This window comes from Parambassis ranga, chromosome 9 (assembly GCF_900634625.1).
Source record: "Parambassis ranga chromosome 9, fParRan2.1, whole genome shotgun sequence".
NCBI classification, from domain to species: Eukaryota; Metazoa; Chordata; class Actinopteri; family Ambassidae; genus Parambassis; species Parambassis ranga.
Window position 1 is genome coordinate 7534753 of NC_041030.1, and position 17356 is coordinate 7552108.

Here is a 17356-nt window from a genome sequence, read left to right on the forward strand (position 1 = left end):
AGTACACATTCATTTCTCTTCATCAGCTGTTCTGCGGCCCTGAGTATTGTCCGCAAGGGACTGTGTGACACCCAAGTCCTTAGTGTGTCCTCCAGTGTGCCATGTTTTATAAAGCTTAGTTTTAATTTATCTGTATGAGATGAATTGTTTTTTCTCTTATAGTTTTACTGGCTTTCATAGATTAGAATGGAATCTATATGCATGTTTTCTACCACACCTTCTCCGTTCAATGCCTGAGGGAAATAAAGGATAGAAATAACATGCACCCCCCTCTTTTTACCAGCTTCATGTTTAATAAATGAGGAAAGTGGAACAGAGAAGGCAGAATACAGCAGTTATAAAGTAAGGACCCTACATGATGCTTTTTAATACTTTGAGAACTGAAGGGAACGGGGAAAAGGAGACTTTTTAACTAATAAGGAATATAGTCAAGCCAAAACATTTAAGCCAGTGACACTGTGACATCTGTGTTGACGTTTTCTACTCAAAATTAACATAATCTTCTCCTCAGGTCTGTCATGGCTGAATTCAGAACTGGAACGTTACAGCTCTGAAGGTCTGGAGACTTGGAATGGAGGTGTCATTGACAGTTACTGGTGGAGAGAAGAGGAGGAGAAAGGCTCTTGCTATGAAGTGACCTTGTCCTTGAAGGCATGGACAGGGACACAGCAGAGTGAGACAGATGGAAAATAGCAAGATCGATGCAGAGGAAATTGTCAGAAAAAAGTGAAACCCATCCCTTTCAGACTGGCATCTTGTGTGTACATGCAGGGCGTGCATGCAGTGTGTGCTGTGGAGCAGTGGCTGTCAGGAGCTTCCCTTGTGGTTTTTTTCATGGTGGTATATTTAGACCTTTCAGTGATTTGAGACAATGACAGAAAAGGAGGAGCTGGGAGGTTGTGACAATGAAGATCAAAGACATTAGGGAGCAAGATGATGCACTAAGAGGGATGACAGAGAAACATAGATGGGGATGGGGATGAGAGGAGCAAGAGGAACTGGGTGAGAAAAGAGGGAGTCACCTTGGGAGGGGCATTCAGAAAAATGGCTGTCCTGGCAGGCTTGAAGATGACTCAGCTTTAATATAATTAAGGGCTCAAATGTTTTATACCTGTGCGTGTGCATGCATGTTTCTGTGATAACAACGCAATTTGCCAATGCAAATTTTTTAAAGTAGACCGCCATTATGCAGAGTCAACATAAATAAATTGCAGCTCAATTGTGAGAGTAAATTGTTATGGAGGGTTACCGATCATATTCTAACAGCTTTAACTCTGTGGTTGTCACCAATCTAGTGATTGAACCTTCTAGAAAAACAACTGAACCTTGCTCCGTCACAGCATCACCTGCTGGACAGTCAGCAGATTACTGGTGAAATTCCCCGATCTGTCCACACGGGGCAGCAGAGCGATACTAATGCCACAGACCCACTGACGTTCACTTCCGGTGTTAGCTTGTCTTTGGCAAACGAGGGAAAATTCAAACAAAACATATTTAACCTTTTTAACAAAGCGGCGATGTAATATCGAATAAAAATGTATCAACCACTTTCGCTATTAGACAGATGGATACAAGAAAACAACGAGTTGGTAAACAAATGTAAGGTAGGTAACGTTAGCTAGCAGCTACGCACCCCATAACAACACAATAGACCCAAGTTAAGGTCACATAAATCTATTATTAATCGGAGTAGATTAAGTACGCAGAAAAATCCGTGTAGTCCTAGGCTAACGTTGTAGTCATACTTGTGGTAGCTAATATAATCATAGCTAACATAACCTACTGCTGTACTTTTTTCAACATAGTTTTGTTTATGTATTCACTTTGTCTAACCGAGCAGTAAATTATTACCCATTAAAAGATGTTGGAGACATATTTATGTACGTGTGGCAGTATGATTATTAATGTTATTAATGTCTTTACTCTTTAGGCTATGGTGGCATAAGAATATAGTAGCATCAATTGTAAATACAGAAGTGTATGATTAAAGAAACTTATCAGTTTTTCACTGATTATTTCAACAGCAGGAGAGAGGACGAGATTCCTCAAACCAAGACAGCAACCAGACCCACCTGAGATGCTGTTCCTCCGAGTTTCATAAACTTTTAAGGAAAATACAAGGTGGAGTATCTGCTTCATAATATAAAGGCTTAATTTACACGTTTGTGTTCCATTTTATACCTTGTCTTGTGTCCCTCTTCTTCAGGTATCCCTCCTACTGCAGATCGCGAACAGTTGGAGCTGGCAGTGGCCTACAATGCTTGTGTCTGCTCTGTTGCTCAGTCTCAGTTCTCAGAAGCTGAGCTTCTCCTCACACAAGCCACAGAGAGAGGTGGGCCTTAGTGCTGAATGATGCCAAAACCATGGATTGCACAGGAAGGAATGACATGAATTCAATCTGATGTTTGTTGAAATTAAGGATGTATTAGCTCAGACTCACTCATAGCTCTTGCTACCTACAGTTAAAGAGATGGCAGGAGGTGACCCTGGTACTTCAGACTCTCTTATCCTTTGGAGATTTGCTCTGAGATCTGTGGAAAACAAAGCGCTGCATCCCTGGGTATTGAATCTTCTCTGTCTGCAGTGGGCAATATGGCTGGCCACCTGCCAGCTAAAAACAATACAGGAATTTCAGGTAAGACTAAGTTTTAGAGTGTATACCCATCTCTAATCAAGAATTATTATTATTAGTTAAACATGAGTTTAGCTCTATACATTACATATCTACACTCTAAATTGAATGCCTCAATAGATAGATAGATAGATAGATAAGCTAAATATCTATAGTGTGTAAAAGTACAGGAGCATCTTTTGTTATTGTGGATGTGACATTATCAAAAGAACCATTACTGTATTTTCTGATGCAGGAATTGTCCTCCCTGTGTGATGTTTTGTGTGGTGGAGTTGGCAACGGCAGTAGGAACAACACAGGAGGAATACCACTACTAGTGATGGACCCAATGAGGCTTACTGAATTATTGCAGATCTGCACTTCCATTACCCAAGGTCAGTTTGCTGTGACCTCATTGTTTTCTCTCTGGTTTTTTCTTGATGTTTGTATTGCATCTACCAAAACAGTGCCAGTTATGATATCTATCTGGGTATACATTTGCAAATGTCCTTTGCCATTGGTAATGTTTTTTTTACACTTGAACATTGATGACAGTGACCAATGATAGTGATCTGTAAATAGACATCTGAGTAATTATTCCTGTTTTGCTGTGCTCTGTATGTTTTAATAGGGGCAGAAAGCCTAAGTGAGGGCTGGAGTTCTGAAGCACTGTTTAGTTTGCAGGCAGCTTCCATCCTGCCAGCTCCCAGAGATCTAGTAGCATACACACACTTTCTCTCAGGGTGCTGCCTCACCCATATGGTACAAGTTCACACTACTTATACAAACTAAAATTATTTTTGAGCATTTAGTTCCAGTAAGTGTGTTTGCATTTGTTTCCAGAGCCGCCCTCAGATGGCACTGCAGTGTTACAAACAGGCACTGGAGACAGACTCCTGTTGTGTGAGTGCTCTCTATCAGAGCTTGCTCATCTACAAACAGCTGGGAAACACACAAGCTGAGATACAAGCTCTTCGATTACTGTACTCAGTGAGTAACACTTAGTAACAATCCATAGATTAGTAACAGGATGTTAGTTGCTTGTGAAATTGGTTTAAATATATATTTACAGTAATTTTGGTTTGCAGTTAATTTCAGTCCCTGACAAATATTTAAATAAGTACATGCCTGCATCATGAAACATGAAACCACTCCTGTCCCACAGACTCTGATGTTGCCCTCTGCTATAGAGCCTGCTCTGGCTGAAACCCATCTCCTCTCTCCGTCCTTACTCCTCAGCAGCCAATCACTGAGAAGCTTGCTCTCAGTTCCATCTGTCCTCAGTGTCCTTCACAGTCTGGCCCTCAAGTGTGTGTTATATGGCAGGTGAGAAGAGCAGCAGGGAATCTCTGAAACTCTCTTCTACCTCTGCCTGACTTCTACTCAGGATTAGAAAATGAATGATAGAAGACACATGTTGATGACTGTAGTTCATACATGTGCATCACTGCTGTTTCTGCAGGGTGTCTGAGGGTGTTGAGCATTTTCTGGACCTGCTTGCTACTATTCACTCAGAAGATCAACACGTAAGGAAAAAAGACAGACCCGCACAATAAATCTATACTTGTGAGAAGTCATAGTGTATTTTTCTTATACCTTGCTTTTGACGTGTATGTTAAATATCTGTCCCAGGTGCATGGTGAGGTCCCTTCCCTCCCCAAGTTACCTGAGCTTTATCTGGAGGCTAGTGCTGCCTTGCTCATGGCCAGGCGGTCTGCAGATTGTATGGTGCTCTGCAGTGAAGTCATCAATAAAACACTGGAGCTACTGCCAGAGAAAGTGGTGTTAGAAGAGCCAGAGGAGAGCAGTGGAGATGTAAGTGTTGAGGGTGACAGTAAGCTGGAGATGTTGCTCTGGGCTGCAGCAGCCTACTTGCTCCAGGGCCACTGCTACTCTCAACTGAAGGACTGGAAACAAGCTGTGACTCAATACACAAGGTCTGTCAACGATATTAGCTCTTTGTTTCCTATATTAAACAAACATTTAATACTATATTCTTCATTAAAGGTGTATCAACCTGCTGATAAGGGTGCGCTTTACAAAGAGATGTAAGTGCTTTTTTTAGGACTGAGAGAGATCGGTATGGTTTTACACATCCTACCACTTGTGTTATTTTATGAATTTTATGGTCATTTACAGGTTCAACCCAAATACATATACCTAGTGCAGATATGGATGTCAAGGGGGGAAAAGATGTATATATTCTCCAAAGGTTGAAGGGTCTCTCACTAGCAGGAAGGGGTATCAGCTTCAGCCAGATAGACCAGCTGAAAAATGCACTCAGAGACCTCCAGCTCAGCCTGCAGGCCATCCCAGGTATATATGCCTCAGCTCAAAGTTAACGATATGTAAGGCACAAAAGCTTTTTCTTGAATGTACTATAAATTGTGAATCATGTTGTCCGTGCTGTCTCAGAGTGTGAGGGGGCAGGGCTGTGGTGTGGTGAGGTGTTGTGGAAGCTCGGCAGGAGTCAGGAGGCAGCAGCTTGTTGGGAAAGGACCTGGAGCCTCACCACTAAACCCTTGACAGAGTAAGATAATCTTAAAATCCAATCCTATAGTCACTGTATCCCATTCTGTATAAATGACATATTGCTTCAGCTACCACAACAGCCCTTAGTTTGATGACTGTCCTTGCCAACTGGAGTACTTCCATGTGAGAGTTAGCCATGGGTCAAGAAGAGTCACAAGTAAAAGTGGATCTGAAATACATTCTGATGCCATAAACCAAATGCAGTTGAGTTTACGTAGAGCTACAAACATACTAAATACACTAAGCATTATTATTATTATAATTATTATAAGCAATTTTAAATACTATTGTTTTTAATCAGTCTCTTGTTACCTTGGGCATAGTTCAATGCTAGGGTGTTATTCTTCTTCTGTCAGCCTGCCTTTTGTGTTGCAGGAGCCTTCCTGTGTACCTGCAGGAATCTCAGTCTGGACCTTTGTTGGACTCCACGGAGCTACGCCACAGAGTACAGGAACTTGGTCGTACCTAGTCTGCAGTGAGACACAAGAAGAATGCCCTAGCACTAAATGAACAGGATCAACTTTCTCTGTAAAATTCATACCCACAGCCAACATAAATAAGTAGAATAAAACACATTGTAAGGGCCAACAGTTTGAAACTGTTGTAGCTGGAAAAGCTGGCAAACGATAGATAATATATAATAAAGCCTTGCTGCGTTTAAATGCACATTCTTACAGTCTCCTGTTAATAAGTTTTGTTTTTCAGGTGTGTTAATATCAAGATTAAATGGGTAGGTTCATATTTTTATCGTTCTTCGATATCAACGCGGTAAAACTTGATTGGATGGTTGGGTTTCCGCTAGAGCCCTATCAGAGAAAAGTTGATGAAGATGGCTCCACCCGCTCGCCTGTAATTGGCTAAAATTCCAAAATACCCTCGGTGACGACCGACACCAGGTTTTATGATTGGTTATTGAGTCTGACAGACGACCTCCAGCCAATCACAATGATGAATGCACCCAGCTCACGGTATAACAGAAAAGAAAGCACGGAAACTGCTGCTCTTTCGTGTGAATTCACAGAGAACGTTGAGTAACGAGAACCGGTTAAGCCTCTTAAACATTTAGCTAGACTTTGTTTATTTATTAATTGTAATCCAGGTGGACGACCATGGCATCGGGAGGAGAGTAAGTAGACATTCCAGTCTTTTAAATCCGTTTTTGAAAACAATGGCTATCCGAAAAAATGGTTTAAATCCCTAACGTCAGTTCAGAATACATCAGTTCGTTAAAGTTAGCATGAATGCTAATGCCTTACCGAATTTGCTAGCAGGGGAGCTAATGGGGTCAGTTACTTCAGCCTCCGCACTTCCGTCGGTTGAATAATATAACATGGGCACTGTGCTAACATGTTAATGTTGCCACGATGAGCTGTTGTCATATGTCTAACAGTTGTCACCTACTCGGTTGTTGTTGGCTGGTTAACGGTAATGAGTTAGCCAGCTGTGTGACAGCGACTTGACAAAGCGCAGTCATCGCTGTCGTGTTTTCGTGCTAATGTTAGCTTAGCAATAGTGTCAAGGCCAAAGCCATCCACCGTCACACTAACAAATTGGCCTATTCTCTGCTTAATAGCCTGTCATTGTAGTTGACGTTAAACTGCAAATGTAACTCTACGTTATAAACGGCGTTGACTGGAGTGGTTTTACGAATGAAATCGCTAGCCATCCAGAAGGCTAACTTCATGGCTGCCTCCAGCTATTCTACATAGTGCACCAAGCTAGCAGGCTAAAAGGATTGACTGCTCACTCTAAATGCTCGACAATTTACGTGGGTTCTATTTCGCAGTCGCGGATTAAGACATCTGATTAATATGTAACTCAGGATAACGTTGGCAGCAAATGTATGGAAAGGCACGCCACGGATATATCGCAAGGCGACTTAGCTAGCTAACAAAGTTTTTTTCCCTAATTCTTTTGCTGTGTCATCTGGGCTTGCTTGCTCGCCAGTCGGCTAGCCAAATGCTAATGTTAGCATGCTAACAACATGAAAGAGAAACTGCATAAACCGGACAGGAGTTTTCCAGAAACGGATGGCTGTTTTCTCATTACTGAGAACATGTTTAACAGTATTGTGAATATAGGAATTATTGCGATTTTTCTGTTTTGTCACATTCAATAGTTAGTGATCGACGAGTTGTTAAACGACTCGTTTGTCCTATAATTTTGTAGTATAATACTGGTTTATCAATATCATCGATATACATTTATATATATATATTATCTTAGTGGTGCTGTTGTGTCAAGAGGGAAACGAATTAATCATACTGACACCCCACACAGAAATCCTAAAGGTGTTGTTTAAATGGGTGTTTTGTGATTCCATGTGATGTTCCTGGAAAAAAACTAGAAACTCTTGAAACAGTAACCAGATTTCAGCCTTTGTTGAATTGATGCACAGTATTTTAAGTGACTTTTTCTAATCTGCTTGTTGTCGTAGATCCAAAAATGATGATCTAGCAACTGCAATTCTGAAACAGAAGAACAGACCAAACAGACTGATTGTTGATGAATCCATCAATGAAGACAACAGTGTGGTCTCCCTCTCGCAGGTAGACAAATGCCAAGTGTTAAGCATGACTGTATCAAACAAGGTGTAAACCTTCTCTATTTGTTATAACCAGTACTAATATTTGTAATACTTTGTCTAATGTGTTTAAAGACTAAGATGGACGAGCTGCAGCTCTTCCGTGGAGACACAGTGCTGATGAAAGGGAAAAAGAGACGGGAGACTGTTTGCATTGTCCTGTCGGATGACACCTGCTCTGACGAAAAGGTTCGCATGAACAGGGTTGTCCGCAACAATCTGAGGGTCCGCCTTGGCGATGTCATCAGGTGGGAAACGGAACACCTTTGTCTCTCCCCTACTGCAGTCCTTAAAATCAGAAGGTGTTAAGTGTTCTCTAACATTTTTCCTCAGCATTCAGCCATGTCCTGATGTGAAGTATGGAAAGAGGATTCATGTCCTTCCAATAGATGACACAGTAGAGGGTATCACTGGCAACTTGTTTGAAGTCTACTTGAAGCCATACTTTCTTGAGGCTTACAGGCCAATCCGCAAAGGTGAGTTTCCAATGTCAGGACAAAGTTTGTGTTGCGTTGCCACTCATGCAAATGAGTAGCCATATACATGTTGCTCTGCTGGGAAAATAAATGATTTTTCTCATACCTTGCAGGCGATATTTTCCTGGTCAGAGGAGGGATGCGTGCTGTGGAGTTCAAGGTAGTGGAGACTGATCCTTCACCTTACTGCATTGTGGCTCCAGACACAGTCATTCATTGTGAGGGAGAGCCCATCAGAAGAGAGGTGGGTAGCACATACATATGGTATACAAGCTGACAATCATCAAAAATAAAATTTGTGGGAATTCATTTTTTTGTTTCAACTTGCAGGATGAGGAAGAGTCCCTCAATGAGGTGGGGTATGATGACATTGGAGGGGTGAGAAAGCAGCTGGCTCAGATCAAAGAGATGGTGGAGCTGCCTCTCAGACACCCTGCACTGTTTAAGGCCATTGGCGTCAAGGTGAGGCACTTTTTTAGCATACCCCCGTCATACATAAAATACACAATAGCTCTTTTATCAAAGATGGTTTTCTGTCTTATCAGCCTCCACGTGGAATCTTGCTATACGGACCTCCTGGCACTGGAAAAACCTTGATTGCCAGAGCTGTGGCGAATGAAACTGGAGCCTTCTTCTTCCTGATTAATGGTGTGAAGATTCATTCACATTTGTCTTTTATACACACTTCTTCCTACTCAGTGGTATTTCAGTACTGGATTAGACCCAGGCAGCATTGCCTTGTGTTCTTATATTTCTTGATGGTTCAATAACAATTCAGTCATATCAAAGTATGCTTGGATATAACGTGAGAAAACATGTGACTGTTTTTTGTGACATTCTAGGCCCTGAAATCATGAGCAAGCTGGCAGGAGAGAGTGAGAGTAACCTGAGAAAGGCTTTTGAAGAGGCGGAGAAGAATGCTCCTGCCATCATCTTTATCGATGAACTTGATGCAATTGCTCCAAAGAGAGAGAAGGTGAGGGGAAACTGAATGGACTATTGAATAATAGTGTCATTTATAACTTCTACGTTTCAATTGCTGTGACTGTCTTGACCTTGAAAGTGACTACAGCCACACATTATGTATTCCCCACATCATAATTAAATTTTTTGTGCAGTCCCTCACATGCTGCTGTAAAATCTATCTAGCTAAGATATTAGATACTTGCATTGTGGTAACAGTTTGTTGCTTTGTTTATAGACTCATGGAGAGGTGGAGAGGCGCATTGTTTCTCAGCTGCTCACCCTTATGGATGGCCTGAAACAGAGAGCTCACGTCATTGTCATGGCTGCCACCAATAGACCCAACAGCATTGATCCAGCACTCAGAAGATTTGGTAATGTATCTACTTTAAAGCATGCATTTGACTTATTTGTACTTATGAGCTTGACATGTAAGACATTTTAAGTAAACGGGTTTCTATAACATCTGCATCTGAATCTGCATGATGATTCCTCAAATCATTTTGTTGAAATGGATCGTTTTTAACCAGCAGTATGACGGTGTTTATTTTGTACAGTTTACTTATGGTTTCTCACATTTGTGCAGTTCCATTGTGTTAAAAGCATGGGATGTTTCCAATATGTTTAAAGGGTTGGAAGAGGATATTGATTTATTAGATATGGATGCTTTGTAATCCATATCACAGGTGTAAAGTGTTACTCTGCTGTTGCACATTAGAGAAGAGTCAAACAAATATCTACTGTTGGTGCTTTTAGATAATCATGAGGCATGTCTCGTCTTTTTGTTTGGTGTGGTGTTTTATCATGACTAAAAAGTATTTTAAATCCCTGCAGGGCGTTTTGATAGAGAGGTCGATATTGGTATTCCTGATGCTACTGGCAGATTGGAAATTCTGCAGATTCACACCAAGAATATGAAACTGGCTGATGATGTTGACTTGGAACAGGTTTGTACACACTTTCTTTATTGTAGTCAGGTGATTTCCTGAAGAGGAAATGTAGTCATGTGCTCATTGCTGTAATGCAGCAATCGGAGCGATCGAGCAGTATGTGTCTATGTAATGTAGAATGGCTGTCATACTGTCACATCAACTGCCATGTTCACATTCCTTCATTTGTCACCTTGATCATTGTGATCACTCGGTGTTCTCTTGTTAGGCATTCCTTGTGTCCTAGCATCTCTTGGATACTAAGCAGCTAAGCTACAAGTATATCAATTGAGTTGCTCATTTTGCTCATGACTTGCTCATTAAAGTGTATCTGTATCATATTGTAGGTAGCCAATGAGACCCATGGACATGTGGGAGCAGATCTTGCTGCTCTCTGCTCTGAGGCTGCCCTGCAGGCCATCAGGAAGAAGATGGACCTAATTGACCTTGAGGATGAGACCATTGATGCTGAAGTTATGAACTCTCTTGCTGTCACAATGGATGACTTCAAGGTAAGCCCGTGCAACATATTTTTGTTATTGGATAATAGAAAGCTGGTGTTACTATGCAAGCAAGAGCTTTTTGTGGTAATGCTAACACATCTGACATTGGCATGCAGTGGGCCCTGAGCCAGAGCAACCCATCTGCACTGAGAGAGACTGTTGTTGAGGTTCCCAACATCACCTGGGATGATATCGGAGGTCTGGAGGATGTCAAGAGGGAGCTGCAGGAGTTGGTGCAGGTATGATCCTTTTTCAGCTAGAACACAGTTGATATATCCCAAAATGTACACTTAAAGTATTGTTTCTTAATGTTTTTTTCCCTTCACACTAAACAGTACCCAGTGGAGCACCCAGACAAGTTCCTCAAGTTTGGCATGACCCCATCCAAGGGTGTCTTATTCTATGGGCCTCCTGGTTGTGGTAAGACTCTGCTTGCCAAAGCTATCGCCAATGAGTGCCAGGCGAATTTCATTTCCATCAAAGGACCTGAGCTGCTCACCATGTGGTTTGGAGAGTCTGAAGCCAACGTCAGAGAGATATTTGACAAGGTTAGAATGTTGATAGGGGACAGCAAAGACTTAAGTTTGAAGGTCACAATCTTTACTTTGTACAGTTCTGATATTATACAGTTTTTTTAAAACTGGTCTGTGTGTTATGTTTCCAGGCACGTCAAGCAGCCCCATGTGTTCTCTTCTTTGATGAGCTGGACTCCATAGCCAAGGCTCGTGGTGGCAATGTGGGTGATGGCGGTGGAGCTGCCGACCGTGTCATCAACCAGATCCTGACTGAGATGGATGGAATGTCAAGCAAGAAAAACGTCTTTATCATTGGAGCCACCAACAGACCAGACATCATTGACCCTGCCATCCTGAGACCTGGCCGTCTGGATCAGCTCATCTACATCCCCCTGCCTGACGAGAAGAGCAGGATCAGCATCCTGAAGGCCAACCTCCGCAAGAGCCCCATCAGCAAGGTGACTGCTATTTATTTTTCACAATAAATAGAAATATGTTCTTCTGCATGTCCCCTGTAGAAATAAGATAAGAATTATGAAATCAATATATCCTGCTGACTAACTGAAATTGCAGGAAAATTCCACATTTTAATTTTTCATTGTGTTTGACAGGATGTGGACTTGGACTTCCTGGCTAAGATGACCAATGGCTTCTCTGGAGCTGATCTTACAGAGATCTGCCAGCGGGCGTGTAAGCTGGCAATCAGAGAGAGTATCGAGAACGAGATCCGCAGAGAGAGGGAGAGGCAGACCAACCCATCAGCTATGGTCGGTACTCTGTTCAGTTTTTATCAATGCTCTGCTGCTGCCCAACATTTGTCATGTTATCACACTTTTTTTTTTATCTTCACAGGAGGTTGAAGAGGATGACCCTGTACCAGAAATCAGGAAGGACCACTTTGAAGAGGCAATGCGATTTGCACGTCGCTCTGTCAGTGACAACGACATTCGCAAATATGAGATGTTTGCTCAGACACTGCAGCAAAGCCGTGGCTTTGGCAGCTTCAGGTACTATTCTACATTTTTATCATCACTAGTGCTCAGTGAGGTTAAGCTTTGAAGAGTGACACATGTGACACCTTACAGTATAATTGGCCAATCTACTGGAGAAAATAATTATGATCACACTTTTATTATGATGAACTTATGCATGTATAAAATCTTTATCATTTCATTGTGTGTGTGTGTTTATTTATATAAACATGTTTATGGCTTTGTCCCTTGTCCTTTAGGTTCCCCTCCAGTGCCGCAGGTGGCAGTGGTCCAACCCATGGCACAGGAGGAACTGGCAGCGGCCCAGTGTACAATGAAGACAACGATGATGACCTTTATGGATAAAATGTACACTGCCCCACAGTGGTCAGTACTGGGATCACACCTGTACAAATTCTCACCAGATTCCACATTTTTAGGACTTTGTGCTTCTTTCATGTGTTCCTTTTTTTTGTATGAGTTCCCTTGGAGAAAGCATGTAGCCGCTTGGTTTGCCCTGGCTTTGTTGTTGGTGGGGTAAGGGGATGTTGGAAATGGAGAGTGACTGACTGCAGTTTTTTTTTTTCTCCTTCTTGATGGGGGTGGGAGGGGGTGGCGTTTATTGAGTGGCCTCATTCTCAGTATATCACATTCAACATGAATGGCTATAGTGACGGATTCTATGATAGACTTGGAAAGAAAAGAAAAAAAACATTGATAATAACTTCCTCCTTTTTTTTTAAATAAACAGTAGCATATAACGTATTACAAATTTGTCAAGGTTATGTTGTTGAAAATAAAATCTCACGAAATGGAAATAGACTAGTGTCAAACTTTATTTATACAGGGTTGGTGTACATTCTCACAGAGATACCATATTATTAAATCTTCAAATTACGGATTGTAACTATTGGTATATTCAAAGGAAATCAACAATGTGGCAATGTTCAGCCCTCAGACTCAGTAGGGATCGTGAAAGGGGAAGTGAGGATGTTCTGCATCCCTACACACTCTCATGCCATTCCTCTGTAATAGAAAAACAGTTATTAACCAAAATGCCTCGCTGTATCCATCTTTCATTTAAAAAAAAAAGTGTCCACTGTACATGAGATCTACTGGAAACCTGACAGCTTGATGCTTTAGCTGTGCTTCTTCATCATGCAGCAATTGCAGGACTGGTGTTTAAATATTACCACAAAACTGGAGCTGCATGTCCTGTTATTGGGAAGAATTGGCTGTCAAATCTTTTGAAGTTTCATAAGATTAGTGACTCACCTCCACTGTTGGAACGATGAAACGCTTGTTGCGGTTGAATGATTCAATCAGCTTCATATCCTCTTGTGACAAAGAAAAGTCAAACACCTGCAGGTTCTGCTGGATCCTGGAAGGTGTCACACTTTTGGGGATGCATGCTGCACCCCTCTGAATTTGCCACCTATAAATGTTGTATGATGGGGTTTCACAGGCACACAAAAGTCGTCCACCTTGGTTTATGTGAAACTGTGAGGTTTACTATCTTACCTTAGTATAACCTGGGCAGGTGATTTCTGGTGTTTCCTGGCAATCGCTCCCAGTCGCTGATCCTCCAGGAGACTTGGTTCATCAGGAGAGGCCCAGGGTCTGTCTCCACTGCCGAGAGGGCTGTAGGCTGTTACACATACTGCCACTGACCTGTAGCGCAGGCAATTGTTATCAATCTTGGAAAAGAAAATGTAATTTCATGTTAGGTTTAGGCTTTATACTGACCGACAGTGTTGTATAAGGGCTGTTTGAGACAAATAAGGATGACACTCCACCTGCGGCACAACGAGACAAGTTTCAGTCACAGCCTATGTCTGAATTTAAATCTCAGTTGAATTTGCAATTCAAATGCAATTATAGCACCTGGTTCACCGCTGGTTTGTGTCTGGCCATGCTGATGATGTCATCTGTCTGCCTGGCATTGAAGTTGGACAGTCCTAAGGCCTTCACAAGACCTTTATCTACAAGGCTCTCCATGGCTGTCCAAGTATCTCTGTAGTGTGTGTCGGAGTAACAAATGCTTCCATCTTCCCGTCGAGGCATCAGCTCCTTCCCACACCTGAAATGCATACCAGTGATGTGTGGAAATTTCATCTTCATACAGATGCATAATAACAGCCAGGTGGGAAGACAAACTTATATCATTCTTACTGAAATGCCATGGGCCAGTGCATGAGGTAAAGGTCCAGGTAAGAGAGACCCAGATGGGCCAGACTGGTCCTGCATGCCTCTTCAACATCCATGGGGTCATGCTTGGTGTTCCACAGTTTGGACGTTACAAAGATGTCTTCCCGTTGCAGAGCCTGCAGTGAATAGATCAGACGATGTTCTATGTTTCAGCAGACTGCAACAACCTGAAGATAGTTTGACCTAAACCCACTAAAACACTCTACTTGCACATATCACATGGTCCACTAGATGGCGTTTGTTTTGAGTGAAATATGTGTCAATTTAAAGCTAAATTAAAAACGTTAGAAATTATATTTTCATTCATTGGGAACACTGCACATTATATTTTACATCAAAACATGAAGAAAAAATTATCAATATTTTAATTACTTTACAGAAAATAAAGGAAAAACGATATTGAGCTGTTCAAAAAAATAGTATTTACTAAATAATCTGAAAAAGAAGTTCAGATTTAGCATTCCTGTGAATGACTAAAATAATATTTAGCTGTATAACCACTGTTTTTGAGAACTGCTTCACATATGTGCTGCATGGTGTTGACCAACTTCTGGCACCTGCAAACAGATATTCCAGCCCAGGATGATTTGACAACTTTCCACAATTCCTCTGCATTTTTTGGTTTTGCCTCAGAAACAGAATTTTTGTCACCCCACAAATTTTCTATTGGATTAAGGTCCGGGGATCGGGCTGGCCACTCCATAACCTTAATTTTGTTGGTCTGGAACCCAGATGCTGCTCACTTACTGGTGTGTTTGGGGTCATTGTCTTGTTGAAACACCCATTTCAATGTCATTTCCTCTTCAGCGTAAGGCAGCATGACCTCTTCAAGTATTTTTGATATAAGCAAATTGATCCATGATCCCTGGTATGAGATAAATAGACCCAACACCATAGTAAGAGAAACATCCCCATATCATGATGCTTGCACCACCATGCTTCACGGTCTGCAGAGTGTACTGTGGCTTGACTTCAGTGTTTGGGGGTCGTCTGACAAAACTGTCTGTGGCCCTCCGACTCAAAAAGAACACTCTTACTTTTATTAGTCCACAAAATGTTTCTCCATTCCTCTTTAGGCCAGTTGATATGTTCTTTGGCAAATTGCATCCTCTTCAGCACGTGTCTTTTTTTTAACAGTGGGACTTTGCGGGGGCTTCATGCAGATAGATCAGCCTCACACAAATGTCTTCTAATTGTCACAGTACTCACAGGTAACTTCAGACCATCACCGATCTCCCTGGAGCTGATCATTGGCTGAGACTTTGCCATTCTGGCTATCGTTTGATCCATTCAAATGGTAGTCCTCCATTTTCTTCCACGTCTCTCTTGTTTGGCTTTCCATTTTAAAGCACTGGAGATCATTTCAGCTGAGTAGCCTAGCATTTTCTGCACTTCTTTATACTTTTCCCCATCTCCAATCAATGTTTTAAATTAAGCACGCTGTTCTTCTGAACAATGTCTGGCACAACCCATCTTTCTCAGGTTCTCAGAGAGAATTGCATGTACAACATGTGCTGGTTTCATCCTTAAATAAGAGCCACCTGAATGACACCTCTTTCTTCATATAATGAATGACCTCACTGATTGAACTCCACACTGCTAATCTTTTGAACATGCCTCTTTTACTTAATTAATCAATTTCACAGACTCGGGAGCTTTCAAATAATGAATGTTGGGTCTGTTGGTTTCTCTGACACTACAACACCTACTGGAAAATATTTTGTCATGTAATAAGATAAGATAAAACTTAGAGGTATCAAGTTACATAAATGCAGTTAAGTACAGAGTATAAGAGTATAAGTGTCACTATAATCCAAATCAGAGTACAGTACGCAGTATGAGCAGTACAAATATGAGTAATACAAATATAGACCAGTGGAGGGAATGACAGTGATGCATGACATGATTATCTAGCTCTTCTCCCTACAGGAAGGGGAGGAGTTATACAGTCTGATGGCCACTGGCAGGAAGGACCTCCTGTCCTCTGACGTGTTGTGACAAATACTGAGGAGTTTCCTCAGTATAATAATATGATTTATACCAAAAACAATGTTTGATCTGGTTAGTCATGTTGGACTGCTATTATTTTGAACACAACTGTATCTCGAGTTGTGGTTGCTGACTCGAAGATCTGAAACAAACTAAATGAAGCATGACCAGAGTTTCTTACCTTTCCAGGGCCGACCCAGAGAGCCAGAGCCTCTCCAACCTCCTGCTCATTGCCATACGCAGCAGCACAATCAATGTGTCTGTATCCACATTCTAAAGCTGTCATCACCGCCTGCTTCACCTGAGAACACAGGGACACAGACACAATCCATATGCTATCCAAAAGCACAGGTGTATATGGTGTGTAAAGCTGTACCTGTCCTGAAGCACTTTTCCATGTGCCGAGCCCGACCACGGGCATCCTCTGCCCTGTGGAGAGAGTCACAAAGGTGCTCATGTTGCAGCTCTGAGGACCTGAGGAAGGACAGACAGTGTGAGCTATAGAACTGGACCCAGCTGCTGACCAGTCATCATGACTGGTCCAAGTCCTATTACTCTGTTTCTGATTAACACACATCTGAATTCATTAACCCCGAAGCAGCAGCACTCACACACACAGCAGAAAATAACATCTAGTGACCTACTTTCTGTTATTAGTTGTTTTTTTACCCTCTAAACTGAGAAGTGTTTTTCACTATAAACTCCCTGTGAACCCGGTTTTATTGCCAGAAATGGCTGATGCAGCTATATGCCATTATTCACAGTGTCGTGTTACTGCGGCACATCTCAGGCAGTCTTCCTACAGTTCACTAATCATCTACTATATCCTCACCATGTGCACACACTTTGTTTATCAGCTGCCACATGATCTCTTAACACAGATCACCCGCCCTGAGTGGCTGCTGACCCAGCTGCAGAACAGACCCAGCCATTCACTAATCCTCAAACACAGACTTTATGTAGATTTGAGCTCGTACCTGATTGAATGCTCTGACAGATGCACCCGTGACCAGTTGAGAGTTGTGTGCCCCCCTGGGTTTTGGCTGGTTGAGGTCAAAGTCTGTCTTCTTTTGTT

At 41.9% G+C, this 17356-nt stretch overlaps 3 protein-coding genes across 4 annotated transcripts; 2 read left to right on the forward strand and 1 right to left on the reverse strand.

The window, feature by feature from the left end:
- The first annotated feature begins 1416 nt into the window (after positions 1-1416).
- On the forward strand, positions 1417-5809 carry fancg (FA complementation group G). Of its 2 annotated transcripts, none has more exons than XM_028413482.1 (14): positions 1417-1604; positions 2025-2121; positions 2207-2332; positions 2463-2635; positions 2868-3006; positions 3243-3373; positions 3455-3601; positions 3777-3937; positions 4074-4137; positions 4244-4548; positions 4619-4659; positions 4751-4927; positions 5027-5141; positions 5519-5809. In XM_028413482.1, exons 1-14 carry the CDS (start codon positions 1536-1538, stop codon positions 5610-5612), a joined length of 1839 nt encoding a protein of 612 aa, XP_028269283.1. In that variant the 5' UTR covers positions 1417-1535; the 3' UTR covers positions 5613-5809. The 2 variants fall into 2 exon arrangements, with proteins under 2 accessions (XP_028269283.1, XP_028269284.1); XM_028413483.1 differs by having other exon boundaries at positions 2028-2121.
- A 303-nt stretch (positions 5810-6112) lies between these two features.
- Positions 6113-12902, forward strand: vcp (valosin containing protein). Its single transcript, XM_028413481.1, has 17 exons — positions 6113-6269; positions 7581-7692; positions 7803-7975; positions 8061-8203; positions 8317-8447; positions 8534-8665; positions 8749-8851; positions 9046-9179; positions 9405-9540; positions 10001-10113; positions 10443-10607; positions 10715-10837; positions 10934-11146; positions 11263-11571; positions 11725-11880; positions 11966-12120; positions 12345-12902. Exons 1-17 carry the CDS (start codon positions 6253-6255, stop codon positions 12448-12450), a joined length of 2421 nt encoding a protein of 806 aa, XP_028269282.1. The 5' UTR covers positions 6113-6252; the 3' UTR covers positions 12451-12902.
- Positions 12903-17325, reverse strand: akr1a1a (aldo-keto reductase family 1, member A1a (aldehyde reductase)). The gene is made up of 9 exons (XM_028413484.1): positions 17259-17325; positions 16658-16755; positions 16463-16582; positions 14257-14408; positions 13969-14164; positions 13831-13880; positions 13606-13755; positions 13360-13519; positions 12903-13110 (listed from the first exon to the last, which is right to left on the reverse strand). Exons 2-9 carry the CDS (start codon positions 16736-16738, stop codon positions 13045-13047), a joined length of 975 nt encoding a protein of 324 aa, XP_028269285.1. The 5' UTR covers positions 16739-16755; positions 17259-17325; the 3' UTR covers positions 12903-13044.
- Between the last annotated feature and the right edge of the window lie 31 nt (positions 17326-17356).

Excerpts from the sequence above, each read along its gene's own strand:
- fancg (XM_028413482.1), top strand. The coding sequence starts at position 1,536 with ATGTATCAACCACTTTCGCTATTAGACAGATGGATACAAGAAAACAAC. Across the intron at positions 2,636-2,867 it reads AAACAATACAGGAATTTCAG|GAATTGTCCTCCCTGTGTGA; the intron begins GTAAGACTAAGT and ends TTTCTGATGCAG. Across the intron at positions 3,374-3,454 it reads GGTGCTGCCTCACCCATATG|AGCCGCCCTCAGATGGCACT; the intron begins GTACAAGTTCAC and ends ATTTGTTTCCAG.
- akr1a1a (XM_028413484.1), bottom strand. The coding sequence starts at position 16,738 with ATGAGCACCTTTGTGACTCTCTCCACAGGGCAGAGGATGCCCGTGGTC. Across the intron at positions 16,583-16,657 it reads GGAAAAGTGCTTCAGGACAG|GTGAAGCAGGCGGTGATGAC; the intron begins GTACAGCTTTAC and ends CTGTGTTCTCAG. Across the intron at positions 13,881-13,968 it reads ACAAACCAGCGGTGAACCAG|GTGGAGTGTCATCCTTATTT; the intron begins GTGCTATAATTG and ends GTTGTGCCGCAG.
- vcp (XM_028413481.1), top strand. Across the intron at positions 7,976-8,060 it reads CGCCTTGGCGATGTCATCAG|CATTCAGCCATGTCCTGATG; the intron begins GTGGGAAACGGA and ends ATTTTTCCTCAG. Across the intron at positions 8,852-9,045 it reads CTTCTTCTTCCTGATTAATG|GCCCTGAAATCATGAGCAAG; the intron begins GTGTGAAGATTC and ends GTGACATTCTAG.